At 55.9% G+C, this 20,289-nt stretch overlaps 1 protein-coding gene across 5 annotated transcripts in view; it reads right to left on the reverse strand.

Moving 5' to 3' along the window:
- The window catches only part of Nadsyn1 (NAD synthetase 1), a 34,996-nt gene extending 19,358 nt beyond the window's left edge, over positions 1 to 15,638 (reverse strand). The window contains exons 1-6 of one of the 5 annotated variants that reach the window (XM_047518694.1): positions 15,412 to 15,638; positions 14,255 to 14,315; positions 11,549 to 11,665; positions 8,576 to 8,629; positions 8,139 to 8,228; positions 3,924 to 3,975 (exon numbers count right to left, since the gene is read on the reverse strand). In XM_047518694.1, coding sequence (XP_047374650.1) covers positions 3,924 to 3,975; positions 8,139 to 8,228; positions 8,576 to 8,629; positions 11,549 to 11,665; positions 14,255 to 14,315; positions 15,412 to 15,496 — 459 coding nt within the window. In that variant the 5' untranslated portion in view covers positions 15,497 to 15,638. The other 4 variants (XM_047518695.1, XM_047518696.1, XM_047518697.1 and 1 more) reach the window with 4 other exon arrangements.
- Between the last annotated feature and the right edge of the window lie 4,651 nt (positions 15,639 to 20,289).

Consider the following 20,289-nt stretch of genomic DNA (forward strand, 5'->3'; position numbering starts at 1 on the left):
TGACTTTATCCTGACAGCGGGAATTACGCACAAAAGCAGGTCCTTCCCTCTCCTCCATATCCTGCCACCAACAAAGCCACTACTCACCATGGCTGCAAGGACAGCCCTGACCCCAGGACCACAGTGCTGGTCAGCTGATGGACACAGCATCCCCAGCTCCAGGGCACCTCGAGAGCCTGACCACTCGGGAAGGGCCGGAACCCTGACACCTTCTGCCACGGGGGGACCTGAACAAAGCTTGGTGACCTGGCCACACTGTAGCAGTGTCCCTGGGTGTGCTTCACATCCGTCCAGGGCTGATCCCTGCAGCCTGACCTGTGACCAACTGCAGTTGCTCAGCTGCAGACTGCACTGCACGCCAGCCCAGGGGCTCCCTGTGTGGTGGCTAGGAGAGGGTGGGTCGGGAAAGATGGAGCGAGAGCCGCCGGCGTCTCAGGGAAGGAGGGCCACTGCAGTGTCTGTCACCTATCGCTCCAGCCGGCGCTCGCTGCTGTGACCAACACGCCCCTCAAGAAGGATCTTAGAGGAGGAAAAGTTTATTTTGGCTCTCGGTTCCAGAGGTTCAGCCCATGCTGGCCCACGCATGGCTCTGCGCCTGCGGTGAGCAGGACACCAGGGCAGAGGACACGGCACCAGGAAGCAGAGCGCTCCACTCGCCAGGGACACGCCCGGTGACCGCCTCCTCCACCACACCCAGCTGCCTCCGGTCCCCACCCACGCGGAGCACGCCCCCGTCGCCCCACCTCTGAACCTTCCTGAATCGGGCGCTCTGGGGGACACGTCACGTCTAGCCCATAACACGCATGCACGCGCACGCACAGACACGCACACCCTGTGTTCTGGTTGCCACATTAAGTGTGCACCTGCTGCGGTTCCCAGTCAGAACAGTCCCACAGAAGTGACCCCACCTGGCCAAGAGGTCCTCTTCCCGAATGTGGCCCTGGCCATCTCTGGAGCCAAAACAAAGGCTGGGATTCAAAACCGAGGCCAGCAACTTGAGCTGGATTCGGAAGCGACCGGTGTCCAGGAGCCAGCACGCAGCAGCACAAAGAGGAAGCAGGCTGGCGCCCGAGTCCTGAGCCCGAGTGAGACCTCGAGGCTCCAGGCAGGGACGACCCTGCCCCACTCCACCCGAGCCTCGGCGTGTCCTTGTGAGGAGTCGCAACACCCGGCACCCTGAGGAGAAAGTGCCCACCTGCGCGGGTCTGCTTCCTCCGGGTTTGTGAACAGAAGCACCGCACACACAGACGCTGGCCACGGGCTTGAAATCAGGGCCCGCAGAGAAAGGAGGAGAGCCGGGCAGCCCTGGCCTAGGGGAGCACCGGCCGAGGGACTCAGCCCCACAGGCAGCCCCACAGGCAGGGTCGGGGAGAGCTGGGTCAGGGAGGTGCTGGGGCAGGGGGCAGGTCCCAGCTGCTCCGCCCAGGGCAGGCTGGGGACAAGAGTGAGAAGGAGCCTTTATACAGGGCTGGACTCTGCAGCCGACCCAGGCCCTTTGCTTCCAGCTGTGTGGCCTGGGGCAAGTCACTTGACCCCCTGCAGCCTGGGGGTGACATGAGAGAAGGGGAGATGCCCCGGAACACCCACAGCTGCCCTGGGCCGGTGCAGACACTGGCCTGCCACGCAGGACCAGAGGGACCCCGGGTGCTAAGAGTCCCCCAATTCGAGTGTCAAAGACCCAGCAGCAGGAGTCAGTAGCCTCACATGGAGATAGGGCCATTAGAGGTCAAGGCCAAATGGGGTCACCAGGGTGGGTCTGCCTCCAATGGGACTGTCCTCACAGGAAGAGGCCATCAGGACAGACACACAGAGGACAACGTGAGCCGAGGGGAAGACGCCGTCTTCCGGCCAAGGACAACGTGAGCCAAGGGGAGTCGGCGTCTGCCGGCCAAGGACAGGCCTCGGGAGCTAGCCTGCAGCACCTGGACCCAGGGTTCCAGCCCCAGGTAACATCTGTCTGCTGTGGAGCCCAGCTGGGGTGCACTGAGCTGGCCACAGAGCAGACTCACGCCTGGACACTGGGGGAAGGCCAGCCTGGAGCAGTGCCACCAGGGAACAGACTCCGGCTGAGGGTGCAGGCTGGGACAGCAGAGCCTGGGTCCAAATGACATGCCAAAGCACACACGACACTGGGTTTTCAGACCAGACAAGGTGTGATGGGCAATGTGATGGGCCGACAGATCTGACTCCATAAGAATGTTCTAGGCCAGACTCTAAGGGAAATGACTAAACAGATTCCACTTTGCTCTGAGACTCCATGTTATGTAAGAAATAAGCTTCTCCCATGGGAACACCCCGCCTCTGTGCCCATCATCAGTTACGTGGTGTGACATGTTTAATAATATACAATGGCAACTCCTACATAGTCAAGAATTGCTCTCTTAGAAATGCAAATCAAAACTACACTAAGATTCCATCTCACCCCAATTAGAATAGCGATCATCAAGAATACAAGCAACAATAGGTGTTGGAGAGGATGTGGGGAGAAAGGTACACTCATACATTGCTGGTGGGCTGCAAATTAGTGCAGACACTCTGGAAAGCAGTGTGGAGATTCCTCAGAAAGCTTGGAATGGAACCACCATTTGACCCAGCAATCCCACTCCTTGGCCTATACCCAAAGGACTTACAATCAGCATACTACAGAGATACAGCCACATCAATGTTCATTGCTGCTCAATTCACCATAGCCAGATTGTGGAACCAACCTAGATGCCCTTCAATTGATGAATGGATAAAGAAACTGTGATATATATACACAATGGAATATTACTCAGCCATAAAGAATAATAAAATTATGGCATTTGCAGGCAAATGGATGAAACTGGAGAATATCATGCTAAGTGAGATAAGCCAATCTCGAAAAACCAAAGGAAGAATGATCTTGCTAATAAGTGGATGATGACACATAATGGGGGTGGGAGGGGGGCAAGAATGGAGGAAGGGGGGACTGTATAGAGGGAAAAGAGGGGTGGGAGGGGTGGGGGGAAGAAAAAAATAACAGAATGAATCAAACATCATTACCCTATGTGTATGTATGATTATGCAAATGGTATACTGTTACTCCATGTACAAACAGAAACATGTATCCCATTTGTTTACAATAAAAATAAATTAAAATTTAAAAAAATAACTAAATTAAATAAAATAAGACATTTTCCCCTTCATCTTAAAAACAACAACAAAAAAAGAATTGCTCTCTTTTGATTCCTATTGCTCCTAAACAATGTACCATGTGAACAGTGATTGTGTGGATGTTAGTAACCATTCTGTAGTTTGTACCTAGGTAAGGGTCAGTTTGACCCACTTCCCCCTCTGTTGATGATCTCATGATGTTAATGTGTAATTTTGAATCATAGCAACAGACACTTATGATTAATGTGGTTTTTGGTAGAAGAACTCCTACAACCCTGTGGTCGGGGCTGTTCTCCCAATAGCCATTTTTTGGGGGGCACTGTGTGAGACAGTCAGCTGGCCGGCTTAATAAAGACTCTCAACCAGGCCCAGCAACCAGGCCGCACCTCTGGAATCAGGGGCCAGAACGGCCCTCTCCCCTTGAAGGGGCTTATCTCAGGCAGGTGCTGCAGCGACGGAAAGCTGGCCGAGGACACCTGCACCCTGGGACCACATGGCAGCAAGAGCGTGGCTCACCCGTCCCCACCCAGCCACGAGAGGCAGCCAGGGAGGCGACACCAGAGCCTGAGGCAGTCCTCCCAGGGCTGCGGGTGCAGAAGGCCAGCCTCTGCAACGAGGAAGGAAGGAGAGCAGAAGCCAGGGCAGTGGGGGAGGGGCACGGGGAGAGGTGCTGCCTCTGAGCTGGCTGCAGAGCGTCCTGCGACCCTGCCCACGGGCTCCGGCCCGCAGCCTGCAGTTGGCAGCAGAGGCTGAGTGGCTAGGAAGCCAGGGTCCAGCCCGGGACTCACCTGCTGGGTCAGGTCCCGTAGCATCCGGGGCAGGAAGTGCTCCTCCACATGCCTGGAAGGGAACCCGGGTCTGAGGCCACGTGGGAGGCGCACGGCTCCACCCGGGCAGCCCTGGCGTCCAGGGAGCCCAGCAGCCCTCCCCACGCTTCGACTGTGTCTCAGGTGAAGGGCACAGCAGGGCACAGGGGATGGTGTGCCTGGCCTCCTTGGGCTGCCTGAGGGGGCAGCTCCGTCCTGGACGGGTCACCAGGTGCGTCAGGAGGCTCCGAGGCATCCGCCCGCACGCACGCCACCCGGGCCGCAGCGAGAGCGTGGATGACACAGCCCATCCACGGGACGGGCGGGGCCGGGACAGCGGGATGAGGAGGCCCAGAGAAGGGCACGGGGAGGGGCGGGGAGCACGCTCACGCCCAGCTGCCAACGCTTGAGACGCACAGATGTTCTAGCCCACGGCGGGCACTCCAGGCAACTGCCGGTCACATGCGGCCACGTGGCTGCTCCAAAATCCGCCCGCCTTCTGCTCGGTCCATGCAGCACCCACTGAGAGACTGGCCGGAAAGTGGACCTGTCCAGCTCCCCTCCTGCCCCTCCGCCCAGGGCCAGCTCTGTGGCCCGCCTCACAGATGGCTTGCGGGGACCCACGCCCTGCCTTGTGGGCAACAAAATCAAAAGGCGCTGCCTCCTGCTGGCCTGGCGGCCTCCTGGGGGCACCTTCCCTGCTGGGCGCGCTGCGGCGTCCTCCGCTTGTCCTCCAGAGGACCTCCCTGCAGGTCCTAGCTGGGCGTCTAAGCCAAGAAGCCGCTTCAGCCGCTCTAGGCACGTCTCTGGCCCCGGGAGCTACCAGAGCCTCCACGTGCCCCTCTGTGCTGGGCAGTCACGGGATGCTCAGGCTTGGGGTCCACTCCGGAGCTTGGAGAAGGCCGGCTGCTGCGGGGTCCTTGGCAGGCAGAGCGGGTCTTGGCGGCTTCCCTGCGAAGCCCTGCGGTGGCACCGTGAGCCTGATCCGCTCGGTACTGAAGCAGGGCGTGGTGACCCGGCCATGCCACTGTCACCATCTGGCGCAATTCCCAGAGGGTACACCTCCTGCCTTCTCTCACTGCACCAAAAGGCAAGCTTCGGGCTACTCCAGCTCGGCATCTGCCACGCCGGCCGTCACGTGACAGAGAGAAAAGGAGAGGGAAGCAGACGAGCCTGCTACCAGGACCCATGGGTCCCAACAGCAGTTGCCCGAAAGCAGGCAGTCAGCCTGCAGACCAAGCCGCACCACAGTGGACGAGGAGAGAGCGTTGGAATAAACCCAGCGGGCAACGCACACAGATGAAGAGACCGCGGGTCTGAGAGCAGCGGAAGGACGGGAGGCAGGCGGGGCGTGACATGCCCGGGACGAGGTCCCCGAGGAAGGGGACCAGACCCTGAGAGCGGAAGCCAAGCAGACCTCCTGAGGTGACGGCAGGGAGCCAGAGCTTCAGTCTCCACACACAGGACACAGTGACGCCCCCCGCAAACAGCCGGCACCCATGACAGAGTGGACACTGGGCTGGCCAGGGCCTTCCTCCTGCCAAAAGGCCAGCACCCAGGGGACCGAAGGTGGGCCCTTGGAGCAAGCCAGCGCGCTTGCCCCGGGGAGCAGCAGACGCCGCTGTGTGGCAGCCCACGTGGTGTGCCCAGTGCCCTGGCCCACATGAACTGCCCGGGCTCCTGGCTTGTTCCTCACTTGGCGCCAGCAGAGTCCCACTGCGTGCTCTGTGAGGAGGTCTTCCTGAGCTGGCTGGTGTGAGTCCTGTCCCAGCCGCAGGATCCTGGCGTCCGCCCTGGGGCACTGAGTGGAAGGTGGATGGCTGGTGGCCCTGCGAACTCCTCTCGAAGTCGGAAAGCCAGTGACCACGCTGGCAGGACCCCCCTCTCCAGCACCAGCAGGCCAAGGGCGGCCCCTGGGGTCCGGAGGTCAAATCTCCCTTTGCGAGAGAGAGTCTAACTAGACCTCTTCCTGTCTTGCCACTCACCGAGTCCGAGAGTCAGACACCTACAGGCGGGGTCTCCCGACAGGCCCCGCCCACCAGCTGATGGGAAGCTACTGAGCTCTGCACCAGGGGAGAGGGGGACTCCCAGAGCTGGGAGCAGGAGGGCGGGGCGGAGGCACGGGGACGGGCAGAAGAGGGCACACCCTGCTGTCCTGAGCTTCCCCAAAGGGAATCGTGGCAACGCTAAGCTCTGACCTAACCACAAACCACTGGAAGAGGCGGCGGGAGGTCAGGGTGAGGGGCCAGGCCCCAGCCCTGTTCTACTGCAGGAAGTGAAGAGACGGCAACCACCTGCTCTGTGGAGGTGGAGGCGCCTGACTGCCCGTCGCAGATGGACAAGCGCAGCTTGAGGTCCACAAGCAGCCTGGAGCACGGTCAGCCTCCAACAGAGAGGGTTCAACCTTGCAACTGGGATCCATCCTGAGGACGCCTCGCTGAGCAACCGAAGGCGAAAGCAAGACACAGAGCCACAGGGACGGGCAGTGGACCCACAGAGAGCCCAGCAAAGCCAGGTCAGGTCCCAGAGATGGACAGTGGCGAGGGGAGCAGGGCCCGAGGGCGGGAGCGGTGCTGGCGGATGGAGTCCCCAGGGCAGAAGAGGGAGCCTGCGGGTGGAGGTGCGCGAGCCCGGAGCCCTGGACTGTGCACGAACGCGGTCAGGACGGGAATCTCGTGTGCATTTTGCCACAAGAAAAGGAGAAGAGGTCTCATGAGCACATTAGCTGGGAACAAGGAGGACAAGTGGCGTGCCTCTGGGGACAGGTGGTGGGCGGCGGAGGGCGGCGCTTCTGCTTCCTGCCGGGTGCCCTCAGGAGCACCTGCAGAGCAACAGGATAAGGCACCTGCGTCCAGCCCGTGTGCGACCTGGGCAGGACAGGAGCCCGGGCAGCTCTCTGGGGAGCACAGGGCCCCGGCGGAGGGGAGTTCTGCAGTCCATCCAGCGTGTGGCACCCAGCACGCAGCGGCCACCACCTGCGGGTTCACCGTATGCCGCTCATTCCTCAATACGAGGCTTAAAAAAGGAGCCCTGTCCCAGACTCACTCCTAAGTGGTAAGGAGAATTTTACCACATTCTTCTCCTGTGTTATGTTCAGAGAGTGGACAAAGAGAAACTCCGTAAGTTTAAAGATAATAATAGAGTAATTCTAGAAAAGAGGAAAACGCTGAATGAATATCAACAAGATTTAACCTTCTGACCCATTTAAAGTTTAATCTGGACAAAGATTTACTCGATATTCGCCTCACTGAATGCTGAGAAGACCTTTGATCTAGTCTCACTTTAAAAAGCTCACAATAAAAGTAACGGGGTCTGGGGCTGGGGCTCAGAGGTAGCCGGCCAGCCTAGCATGTGTGAAGCCATGGGTTCGACCCTCGGCACCACAAAAAGTAATAAATGCATAAAACACAGGCACTGTGTCCATCCACAACTCAAAAAAACTGGGGATAAACATGAGGTGAAAAGTGAACACCACGGAAACCGAGTGTCTCAGGTGAAGCTGGCAGAAAGACAGGACGCCTGTCGCCCGGACCTGTCCCAGCAGCGACCAGAACACTGTGCAGAAGGCGACCCAGTGAACGTAAGTTGTGGACAGCAGAAAGGAAGGGTGAGTGAGCCACACCTGCAGGAAGCTGAGAGAAGGCACAGAACAACCACGAGGCACCAGAGACCTGAGTAAGACGTCAAATACTAACACCACACACAGAACCCACCAGTCCTCGTGCGTAGAAACATAAGCCACCTGAAAACACAGCGTCAACAACCCTGCTCACCACGATAAATGAGGGGACACCCACAATACAGATGGACCAGGGTTCCTCTCCTCAAGAGTAGCTCGCCCCTGGATGTCCGGCAGGCCTGGGGCAGCTTGGGCTGCCTGCACAGTGAGCCTGCACTCCGAGGCCAGGGAGGCTGCTGGCCACCCTCCGGAGCACAGGACAGTACTTCGGAACATCCACGGGCAGAGCCAAGGACCTGACAGAGGCCCGTTCAAGGCATGTGTCACTTGGCGCGATTGCTAATCACTGACCATGACAGATTCGGTGACCCGTGATGAGCCTGCCGTCCTGCAATCAGCAGCGCTGAAAGGGCCACGCTGAGTGACCGGCAGCCAAGCTCCTGCCCCATGACCGGGACCAAGGCCACGGAGGCAAAGACGTTCGCCCGGCATCACGGCGGTGGCGGGCCCCAGCTCACCGGCTCCTGGACCATGGGGTGAACCAGCGCAGCTCCCGGTAGTTGGCCTCATTTGCCAAGGCCATCTTGGGTCTGATGAGCAGGATCCTCCTGTGGACAGGAACAGGGCTGCTCACACAGGGCTCCCGAGTCACTGCCCCCAGAGGGCTAGGCAGCGCCATGCGGGGCCAGCCCGGGAACGCAGCCCCAAACAAATCCCCGTCCCTGCAGGACAGGCCCCAAAGCCCCATCCACCCGACGGGGCTCAGCCTGGCGCCCCTGCTGGCAGTGGACCAGGGCTGCGGGGAGACCTCCCGCCTAGGCCAGAGTCCAGGCAGCGCAGGGCCCCAGGCCCCACCCTCTGGGGTGTATTGGCCCCAGTGGGGCACCTCCAGCACGGGTCCCCACCGGCTCCAGCCCAAAGCAGGGAGTCACCCAGGCCACCCCAGGGCACCCACCTGTTGAGAAAGATGACCCTGCAGTTGTAGCGGACATTCCGATGCATCACGGGCCTGCGGGGGAAAGCGTGCGCCTGCACATCTGTCCTCTCATGAAAGCCATGCGTGGAGGGCAGGCCACGCCGACGAGCCCTCCGTCTTAGAAAGCGGCAGTTTGCCACAAGCCGCTCTATTTTGAGGACACGTGCCAAGTCAGCGTGACGCTACACCTTGTCATACGGTGGACACCACCACCCAGCATGAACCATAACTTATCTGTGTCAGAGGAAAGTGACCACCCGTAACCTACGAGCTAATCGGAGTCCACGGAAGCACGGGCGCATCCGTTCCCATCAGGAAAGCCAGGACCATGAGCTCACTGGACACACCGGGCGGCAGAATGCGGCACGGCCTTACCCAGGAACCTTAGCAGGAGTTGCATCGAGACTGGACTGGGTGGCACTCGGACCCGCCACCTGCCGCAGGCCTTGCCCAGAACGCTGTCCAGAGCTACACGCCTCCAGTTCTCTGTCCCTGGGAGTTAACTCAGTGCAGTGTCTCCTGCCCGTGACCAGGATGCAAGGCCACTTCAAGCTGGTCACCAAAACTGCGTCCCTGGACAACTCTGCCCAATTGGTGCATGAAAACCCTCCGCTAGCCACCAAGAGACCCTGCCTTTGCTCGTGGTTCTGCATCCTGTAACCCTGTGGCCCTTCTCCGTCTTTCTGTGACCTGAGTACATCGTCCTGTGGAATGTGACCAGGGACTTGAGTGTCATGCGTGCCACTCATTAAGACTGAAGTGGAATAAAGGGACTTGTGATTGGCAGCTTCTGACCACCAGGTTCTCAGGACAGCTTCGACGTGGTGCGGCCTGAGTGCACCGTTGCTCAGTGAGCTCCGATGCCGTGGAAAGGCTCGGCCTACTCCCCGCACCACGCAGGCCCCCTGGGTTCCGGCCACAGGACCCACGCCCTGTCTTAGACTGAGGCTTCCTCAGCTCCCTTCGGGGCACTGCGAGGCGGTCTCGCAGCCTTCTCAAGTCAAAGTTAAGAATGAGCAGACCCACACCCCAGGGGACAAAGGCTCACCTCTGCAAGGGACCTCACAGACGAAGTGCACAGGCCTCCGCCCCTGGGCTCCTCCCTGCCCTCCTGGAATGTTCCCAGGCTTTGCAGGGGCTGCCCTGGCTCACCCTTGCTGCCTGGCCACCTCGTCGTGGGTGCTAGGCCCTGGGTCTGTGAGGCCCCTGCCCAGCAGCTTGCTCATATCACCTCTCAGGCACCTAGTACCTTCCCCAGCAGCACGTGAAGGGACCGAAGTGGAGAGGCTGGTGGCTTGGCAGGGACACGGAGCTGGTTACGGCAGAGCAGGGTAAAAGGTAGCAGAGCAGACACGCCCCGGAGCCTGGCCCAAGAGACAGCAGGAGGCTCAGAGCAGAGCTCTGCCCACACAGGGAACAGGTCCTTACAGGTGCCCGGGGAGGCGCGCGCTGGCTGCCTGAGCAGGGCAAGCTCCTGCCCACAGGGACAGAGTCCACAGGCCCCAGTGCTGTGGACAGACAGGCACACTGTCACCAGCGAGGGCTTTGGAGTCAGGCACCAGCTCAGATTCCACCTTGCTCCTGGCCAAGAGCACCAGCCCTGATGCTTCCTCCCAAAAATGGAGTCAAGGGCAGGATGCAGGCAGGGACATCCCTGGCCTCCAGTCCTGGTCACAGCACCTTGACGGCCACTGGGAGCGAGCCGCAGCTCCCAGCCCTCACTCAAGCCAAATGAGGACACACTGCAGCACGGCGTTCTGGCGTCTGTGTGAAGGTGTGCGGAAAGCTGGGTGGGCAGGACCCTAAATAAACAGGGCCTCACTGGCAGCTGTGCTCCGACTGGAGCACCCTGAACAATAGCAAATCGCGGAGGAACAGGCGCAGGAATTCTAAAGCTCAACACGGAGACAAGAGCAGACAGCAGGCGACACGGAGTCAGGATGCTGCACCCTTCCGACAAAGAACTCTCAAGGCCAGCGAGGACAGCGGTGTGGGCAACAACACACGACAAGCCAGGAAGCCCCAACAGGACTGCCACTGCACAGCACGCGGGGAACGGCCACCCCGGTCAGACCAGGCAGCCAGGGGAACCAACAGGCTGCTCTAGCCCACTGTCCTCTGTGTGGGGGCGCCAGTTCTGCATGGCTCCCAGGCCCCAGCCACAGGGGCTGCGGGACCGCGCCCTCCCTGCAGGGCGGTCTAAAGAAGGCGCTCCCAGGGGCAGGGGATCGGCGACATCCGGATGCAGTCTTGCTCCGTCCAGTGGAGCCTGTGCATCCAGATAAATGCCCATCTCAAACAAGAGGTATCTTCAAATATGTGGCCATTCGAATGGTAAAATCAGGAAATTCAAACTAGGACTATGAAGTCCAAGCCAGCAGAGAAAGCCTGAGCAAAATTAACAGAATACTAAGGTGACCACAATATGTCACTGTGGCCCGCTGAACAGTGACCCTCTCAGAGACAGCTGCATCCTGATTCCCAGCACCTGTGAATATGTCACGTCACACATGGGACAAAGTTAAAGATGCCAAATTGGGGAGACGGCCCTGGAGTGCCAGGTAGCCCAGGAAGCAGAGGGTCCCTTGGGGGCGGGACCAGGGAGGAAGGCTACTAGGAGGCAGGGCCAGCGGCCGCTGAGGGTGGGAGCAGGGGCCCCCAGGCTGGAGGAGGCAGGTCCCAGAGACTCGCTGCTGTCCTGCGGCACCTCTTACCTGTAGGACCACCAGGCTTCTGGGACCCTTGGTCACAGCAGCAGTGAAAGCTAACACAGGCCACAGTGCTGGAGGTCGCCGTGGGGGTGAGTGGACTGGATGAACTCACCCACATGCCTTAGGAAACCCCACTGAGCAGCCCGGTGAGGAGCACAAAGCACTGGGAGGGACACACTTCAGGCGTGGACGCCACACCCTGCCGCAGGCGGAGCAGGGACTCGCCCACACAGGCACTTACATCCCCACATCACAGATGATGTCCTGCGTGATCGGAGATGCCAGGAGGGCGGCCAGCACTTGAAGTGAATGCAGGAGGGTGTCCGACTCGTAGTAGTGATCCCAGCACCCGTAGCCACTGCAAGGAGGGGGCAGTGAGCGGCAGGACAGTGGGGGCCAGCACCTCCCCCACAGCCAGCGCACACACCCCGCCACACCCGCCACAGCCAGCAAGCACTTCACAGCAAAGTTTTGGTCTCCTACGAGGAAGGCCCGTCCCTCAAAGTAGCCCTCATTACCTCATCTTCAAGGAAAGAACCCAGAAGAAACAAAGCTGGACCCACCACAACATTGTCAAGAAGACCATGAACAGTCACTCAGGCGCCTGCCGTGGTGACCCCCAAGCATCTGTTCACGCTCTGACCTCGTCCACAGTAAGAGTCTCTGCAGGTGCAACTAGGTCACGGCTCTTGAGATGTGGTCACCCTGGACTTCCCTGGGTTTCCTTCAATAACCAGGGTCCTCATAAGAGGAGGATGAGAGGAGGACGGGAGAAGTGGAAGGCCAAGCAGAGAGAGGCAGAGCCTGGGTGATGCGGCCACAGAACAAGGGACGCCAGGAGCCCCAGGGCGTGAGGACCCTCCAGGAGCCTTGGAGGGAGCGCGGCTCTGCTGGCACCCTGAGTTTGGCCTCCTGACCTCCTAAACTGCCAGAGAATACTTCTCTGTCATTTTAAACCACTCTGTTTGTGGCACTTAGTCACAGCAGCCTAGGACACTAATGCCACGCTCCAAGACGTCATAAACCCTGAAGAGTGGCTCCAGGGACCCTCTAACAATGAAACGCAGAATATCCATAAGACGCTGTAAATCGGCAACACCTCTGCCTATCTGCCCTGCAGCAGCCCGGAAGCAAATCTGGCGCCTGCCATGTTTTTCACTGGGAAGCATCTCCTGCACTTGCCTGGTGCTCAGATGCAGCCGGCACCCAGAGATGCCCGCGAGGGACCTTCTTCAGGATGCCCTTTCTCCTCACAAAGCTTCCTGTTTCTGGGACTTCCTTCCCTTCAGCTCCCAGGCCTGTGTGTGACAACACGGACTGTCTAATGTCGGATGGCCAGCTACCAGCAACTGCACCCCTTCGGCTGACTGACAGCTGAAGGACCCTGTGCGACAGCAGCTGGTCAGCAAGTGCCTGGGACCCAGGTGGCCACTGACCTTCCATCTGTAAGGCCTACAAAACAGTGTCCTTCCAGGTGAGGGTTCCAGGTCCACAAATCAGCGGTCCTCTCCCTTTACCCAGGTGCCCCACTCAAGGCCTGGACCCCTGTCCAGTAAGATCGAGAGCAGTGCTCAGTGAAGTGACCGGCTCCTCTCCTGCCTCAGCCACTCTCCTTTGTCAACATGGCAAACGTTGAATGAAATCCTGCTCAGGTGGGATTTGTAAACCGTATGAAGCCAGCTCAGCGGGGCCTTCACCCCTTGACATAAACACACCACATGGGGACTTGGTGAGAATCCTCCCTTGCAACAGTCGGGCAGGAGGACAGGGATGCACTGCGTCTGGCAGGAAAAGGAGCAGCGGGCAGAGGGGCCGAGTCAGGAGTTGAAGAGCAGAAACCATGTGGTTTGGGTGACTGCCAGTCCCAGGTCCCGGCAGTTAGGTGAGATGACTCTTGAGAATTAAGTGAGGGGTGTAAATGCCTGGGGTGGCCTGGGAGAAGGAGAGCTCTGAAGTCACCAAGACCTGAACCTAAAAAGAAGAGAACCTACAGGGACAGAAAGCCACCTCCCAACTAATACAAAAGCACCCGAGAGGACAGTTCCTGCCTCCTCCATGTCCGGAAACTGAAGCAAATGAAGGAAAGGGACAAAGGCCATGGAGGGCCTTCCAGATCCCACAGGGGCCTCGAGGACACAGGAAGCAGCACAGAGGCACGGGGTCCAGATCAGAAAGAACCGCAGCTGGCGAGGAGCTAACGATCATTTATCTTTAAACAAGTGACCAGAAAAGAATCAAGGATCCATTTTCCAGATTCTGGCAAAAAGGTGGACAGGGCATAGCCTCTGAGCTTGCTCACGGGAAGCCCCTGAGATCACTAACTGAATCCCTGTGGCCGACATGCAAACCAAGACCCGTCTCAGTCATCAGGGCTGCTGCAATAAAGCATCCCGGACTGGGTGACGTACACACAACAGGAACCACTACACATAGTGCAAGCTCCAGGCCCGCCCGGGTGGTCCTGGCCAGGGCTGCTCTGCGCTTTCAGGATGGCGCCGACTGGGTGGCGCACACAGCGCCGAGGCAAACGGGCTCCCTCCGGCCTCTTACTCACCAAGGCCAGCGCACCTCCCCAGGCCCCATCAGGTGCTGACGCACCTGGCCACAGATGTCAGGTTTCAACATATGAATTCTGTTGCGGGGCACACGCTCTGAGACCCAGCACAAGGAGACAGGTGATGGGGGGCAGCCCAGTTTTAAAATCAGCCCCACCTGGGAAAGATGGGTCCCCTAATGACTCAACCCAGGCGTCTGGAACCACCAGCCTGCCTAGGCCTGCTCGTCCTCAGGTGTCCAGGGGCATCCACCCCACCCACAAGCAGGTTCCTGACAGCCTCCTAAGTGGACTTGGCATTTCCACAGCCTCATTACGGTCCCCCTGCTTCCTGCCCTCTCAGCAGGGGAAGACCACTGCCCGCCCGCCCAGCTGTTGGTGTGTTTTTCTCACCATATTTCCAGCTCAGGTCCAAGCCTGTATCTTGCTCCTCTGTTTTTAGCAATTTCAATACCTGTATATACAGAGAAGGGGCAAATCTCACACCCATGACAGGTCCAAGGGCAGAGAAAGCAGGCTGCTGCAGTGGGTGTGATTGAAAACGCTGCTCCCGGACGTCCCTGTGCCCTCACGGCCGGTCCTCCTGTAAGCAGCACACACCTGTACACACCCACAGGAAATGGGAAACAGGGAGGGCCTGCAGGCTGACCCTTGGCCCGCGGAGAAGAAGGTCACACCCTGCAAGTTCATGGACAAGTGGGTGCGAAGACCAGCTGCAGGAAAAGGCACCACATGGAGGCTGATGGCCATGGTGGTGCCAGCACTGGGCTTAAGGAGCAGCTGCCGACGGGTAATCAGGGAAGGAGAGGACAGGCAAGGAGCGGGGACCACTCTGTACACCCAAGATGGCCTTGCTCACCCACCCCAGTGAGATCTGCTCTGAGGAGGCAAAAGCAGATTGACACATGTAGTTAAAACAAAACAAAACAAACAGCCAACAATATGTTCTCACTTGAAGCACAGGGTGACCACACCTGTAGGTTTGCCTTCATCAGCCCCAGTTCGGACTCAGGTATCAACAGTTTGGACTATCACCATGGAAGGCAGGCTGCACCAATGCAGTTATGTAGTGGCCACTCAAAACATTCTTCTCTAAGCTGACAGCTCACTCCTGGTTCTGCTGTCCTCTTCAGAAGGCTTCTCCCAATACCCACTTTTCAGGAAGGTCCTCTGGGACCAGAGACCCTCCCATCTGGTGTCTTCACAGCATCCTGGCCACTGGCCACACACCCCTCCAACCTGGAGGATAGGCAGCTCTGCCCAGCCTGGCCATTCAGGATCCTAGAGATATCTGGAGACAGGTGCTTCCTCGGTGGTCCCCACCTCCACCTCTGGGGCAGATTTCTCTCCACTTGTGCCTCAACATGTCCCCCCTCCCCACATGCCGGGAAGACCTGGACACTTAACACTGACGGGTTCATTAACCACGGTCCTATCTTTCTCCACATCCATGGCTGCGAGTTTTTCCAGGGCAAAGCTGTGTGCACGACATGACGAGCCCCGGCCCGACCAGACTGTTCCTTACTGTCTCCCGCCACCCCAAGACTCACTCTTTAAAATTCTTTGCAAATTGCCCTCGAAGTCCAGGGCCCACTGGTTGAGGGCGCAGGTGGCCACGGTCACCTTCCGGCCCATCGTGGCCGCCGTCACCCAGGAGGGAGGCCGGCCGGACGGCGGGAGATCCTACAGTGCTCCAAGCTGGACCGCCAGGTCCCGCGCCTGCCCTTCCGGGTGTCCCCTCTGACCACGCCGCGCCCTCCCGCGGACCGCCCCTCAAAGCAATCACCGCCCGAAATGCAGAGCGGCCGCTCCAGACCACGCCCCTGCCTGCGTCGCCCGGCCCCGGGCGAATCACGGGCCAGAGAACTGCGAGCGGCCGCGCCAGGCCCCGCCCACAGGACGCCCCGCCCCTCCCGGCGGAGCTCCGGGCTGCGCCTGCGCAGGAGGCCCTCCCGGCGCTCCGGTGCAGCGGGCGGAGTGAGGGTGTGCCACGCCTCCCTGCTTTGTTACACACTCCCTCCCACAATCAGCTCGGTCATGTTTTATTTTAGTGTAGTATAAAAAGTTCCAAATGTACTACCCCGCAAATTATACACGCCCCCGTGCCAGAAATAACACGTTATCGACACTGGCGGAAGCCTGCGCTGGCTCACACCGCGCATCGCCGCTTCCCTGCTCCCACAGCTCCCCGAATTTCGTGTGTGTCCCTCTTGAGCCCCTTCTCCTTCCTCACCAAGCATTAGGTCGCCCTAAGCAAGGAAGGTCGCTGCCCTGCTTTTCTGAAACTGTACACAAACTACACTTTACTGTGATGCTGTAACTTGATTTCTCCCCTGTAATGTTCCATTCCTCAGATCATTTTTCTGCAGTCTGGAATTCCATCCTAGGAATAAAGCCCAGTGCGTTCACTCAGGACTGGATGGGCATGACCGTAACTGCTGTTTCCACCAAGGCAGTCTCCTCTGCAGACACGTGCCAGTTTCTCCAGCGCCCTGCTGAGAGTAAGGTATGAACATGTTCACCATTCTATATTTAATATTTATGAAGGTGAACGCCTCTTCTCCAAGTACTTGTACTGATTCCTACTGGCAGTTTTTCAGTTTTTCTTTTCACTTTGCATCTTTAGTCCCCCAGGGCGGGAATGCTTTTTTTTCCCCCCATGTGAAAAAGTAATTAATCACCTCACGATCACTACTGGGACCCTCAGTCCCTTCCTCCTGGGTTCCAAGGCCACTTCTGTCCTATGTCTACTTATTTCACAATTTAAAATCTATTTTTGGCACTTTTAAAGTAATGCTTTTTCTTGATAATTTGGAGACTCCAGTAAAGCACAAGAAGGTTGTATGTGTCCATTCAGTCCCAACTTCCTTTCTTTGGGGTAGTTTCTTCCTCCAAATCCAAAGGGACGGCTTCCTTTGTTTCTTCAGATTTCTGCTCAGTATCCAACAATGGCTACCACAGGGCTGGAGCTGAGAAGGAGTTCTGTTTGCCTCAGAACAAGGAGGAAGTTTTAAAACAAGCTGTTGATGATGGAAGGGCCACAACCATCTGCCAGGCACTTACCCTAAGAACAGCTCACAATGGCAAATACGTGTCTTTCGCAGTTCAGAGCACCTAGCACGGACCTGAGAGTGGTTCTCAAGAACATAACCATCAAAAGAATAAGATCTCAGTGTCTAGGACTCCATGGGAGTCTAACTTTATCATTTCTGGTCAGCAAAAAGCTGGCCTTGTCTCTTACACCAGTGAACACTCTGTCCTTTCTGCTCCTCTGACTCTGACGCCCCATGCTGCCCCTCAGTTACTTGCTTCCAGTTGACTTTAAAATCACTAATGCTGAAGGTCACCCAGCTGAGCAATGATTAGTCTGCCACTATCTACAGTTTTGCTGCAGATAACACCTCTGACATGTGGTTATGATGATAATGGTTGCGGGGGTTACTTTTCAGGAACTTGAAGGCTGTTTTTGTTGAAATCACTGACTCTAGCTGACTTTTGACAACAAGAGGTCAAAAACTGCATCCTCAGATCATACCTATACTGCCATTTTTTGAGTATGCCTCCCATAGAGTCATGAAAATTGATTGTGCATGTGCAAAACACTGATTACACCGTCATCACTTTCCCTATGCACCAAAGAGCTCAGTCCTTGTCCCTGATGCCAGTCAATAACGAGGACACGGTTTTGAGAGAAAGGAGAAAGACAGGGACTCCTGTTCCTGAGGCTGATTCTGCCCATCAGGAGGACAGGGGTCTTTTAAAGGAGGTCTTCAAAGGCTACATTCCAGGTGTGCCCTGACGGGGTCCTTAACCCTAACCCTGATGGTGAGTTAACATTCACTCGTTAATTTGGGAGATATTCACTTCCTAGGTCCTCTGGCAGGTATCTCCTTCCTGTGGAGCACAGAGAACTCAGGGTAATCTTATTCCCTGCTCCCAGGTTAGGGATCCAGAGGGAGAAGAGGAAAAGGAAAACTTGTCCCTTTTAAAAATAAGCCTCGGAGCTATATTCAAAAGGTGAAGTGGACCACCTTAACACCCACCCTTTAAATCACCGATTTCTTCCCCCATGAGTATCCCAGACCCGGTCCTCAGGGGAGGGGGACTGAATTGTGGATCTCCTGTCTCCATACTCAGCCACCTTGCAAACAAACTCTTGCAAAAACTGATTGTTTTGGTGCTTGTCAGCTGGGTGCTGGCAGCCCAGGCCTGGTTCAGTCTCAAAGAAGGAGAAGGAAGGACATGTCACTTGAAAAAAGGAGCCAGTTTGAAGGGGTTCCCACTGGCCAAATATTGAATGATACAGCACAGGATCATAACTCAATGAGAAAAAAAAATCCACGAATTCATACTGATTAAATTAAAACTTTCCACTGAAAAATAATATATCAATAAATGTTGAAGGCATGTTGAAATTATAGGCTGAACACTTTGCACCAAGAAGTAAACGATGTAGCCAAAGTCCTCGCTAAGTGCTAGTCACTGGGTGAAAGATTGATTGGGAGCAGCATATTTGCAGTCTCAAAGTATCACTTCACCTATTTACTTATTAATCATGGAAGGAAAAAATGAAGGTTTCTGGCAGAAACCACCCAAAAATCACAGTCAAATTTATCCTCCACTATGAATGAAAGCAACCTCTTCACCTGATGGCCGAGAGACCCCGCATCATCTAAGTAGCATAATATTCTGCCAAAAAAATGCATAACCTGAATATATGGTTTGGCTCTCTGGATTTGGGGATTTCAAAAAGAGCTATAAAGGAATATTGGGACAATGGGAGAAACTGCAGAGGGACCATTATTGCATTAATAATGATAATTGCATTGAAATGATTTTCAGTTTCCAGGGTGTGGTCATTTCAGTTTGGTAACAGAAAAATGTCTTTGCCTTTAGGAAGTGGATACTGAAGTTATATAGGAGGAACTACTGTAAGATTTATGTTTTCTTTTGTGTCCAAGTTAAACCTGTAACACAACAGAGGCATGTTTACTGTAACTTGATTTCATGGGTATATGGAAGCCATCTTAAGTTAGGGAACAGTGTGGTCAGAATGGAGCCATTTTTAAATTCCGTAACAGGTATCCAACCTCAAATGCAGGCCTTTTCTGTGCCTGCCCCAATTTTAAATTAGCTAATCATGTAGATTGTACCCCAAAACTCTTCCTATCAGAGTCAGGGGTGATGCTTCCTTAGGGATACAAACTGGCAGACTGCTGGCCCATGTGTGCTTGCTCACAGGATTCCCTTTGGGGGCCCACCCTTCCTCAGAAGTACAATTGCAAAAGCAAGAATCAATAAGTGGGATAGATTCAAATTAAAAAGCTTTTTCTCAGCAAAGGAAACAGTCAATAATGTGAAAAGAGAGCCTACAGAGCAGGAGAAAATCTTGTCCACACACACCTCAGACAGAGCACTCATCTCCAAAGTTTATAAAGAACTTTAAAAAAACTCTATAACAAAAATACAAAGACCCCAATCAATAAATGGGCCAAGGAACTGGGCAGACACTTCACAGAAGAAGATATACAGGCGATCAACAAATACATGAAAAAGTGCTCATCATCCCTAGTGTAGGAACCCCCAGAAACCACTTGGGACACAGGAATTCACATAAGGGAGTTTATTAAGCAAACAGAGTGTCTCCCTGCAGGGTAAGAGAGAAAATGAGAGGAAAAGAGAAAGGGCGCGTGCGCAGGAGAGAGAGAAATGGAGGAGATAGCATGAAAGCAAGGAGGAGAGAGAGAAGCATGAAAGTGAGGAGAAGAAGAGAGAAAATGGCGGGGAGCTATTCTTAGCAGTCGAATTCTGCAGGTTAATGGGACCAATGACGGAGAAGGATACTTGCAAGCTGACTGATGAACCAATAGCTAGCTAGGATGTTCACAGACTGACAAGTGGTTGGGAGGCCCGGAAATGTCTGCAGCGGAAAGGGCAGGGGAGCAGCTTTATTTTCTATTACACCTAGTAATTAGAGAAATGCAAATTAAAACCACCCTAAGATTTCATCTAATTTCAATTAGAATGACTGTTATCAAGAAAACAAGCAATAATAAGTGTTGGCGTGGATGTGGGGAAAAAGGCACACCCTTACATTGCTAGTAGAGTTGCAAATTGGTGCAGCCACTCTGGAAAGCAGTATGGAGATTCCTCAGAAAACTTGGAATGGGCCCACCATTTGACCCAGCTATTCCACTCCTTGGTTTATACCCAAAGGGCTTAAAATCAGCACACTACATAGATGCAGCCACATCAATGTTCATAGCTGCTCAATTCACAATAGGTAGATTGTGGAACCAACCCAGATGTCCTTCAATAGATGAATGGATAAAGAAACTGTGGTATATATATACAATGGAATATTACTCGGCCATAAAGAATAATTATGGCATTTGCTGGTAAGTGGATGAAGTCGGGAAATATTATGC

Source organism: Sciurus carolinensis, chromosome 11, assembly GCF_902686445.1.
Source record: "Sciurus carolinensis chromosome 11, mSciCar1.2, whole genome shotgun sequence".
In the NCBI taxonomy this organism is placed as follows: domain Eukaryota; kingdom Metazoa; phylum Chordata; class Mammalia; order Rodentia; family Sciuridae; genus Sciurus; species Sciurus carolinensis.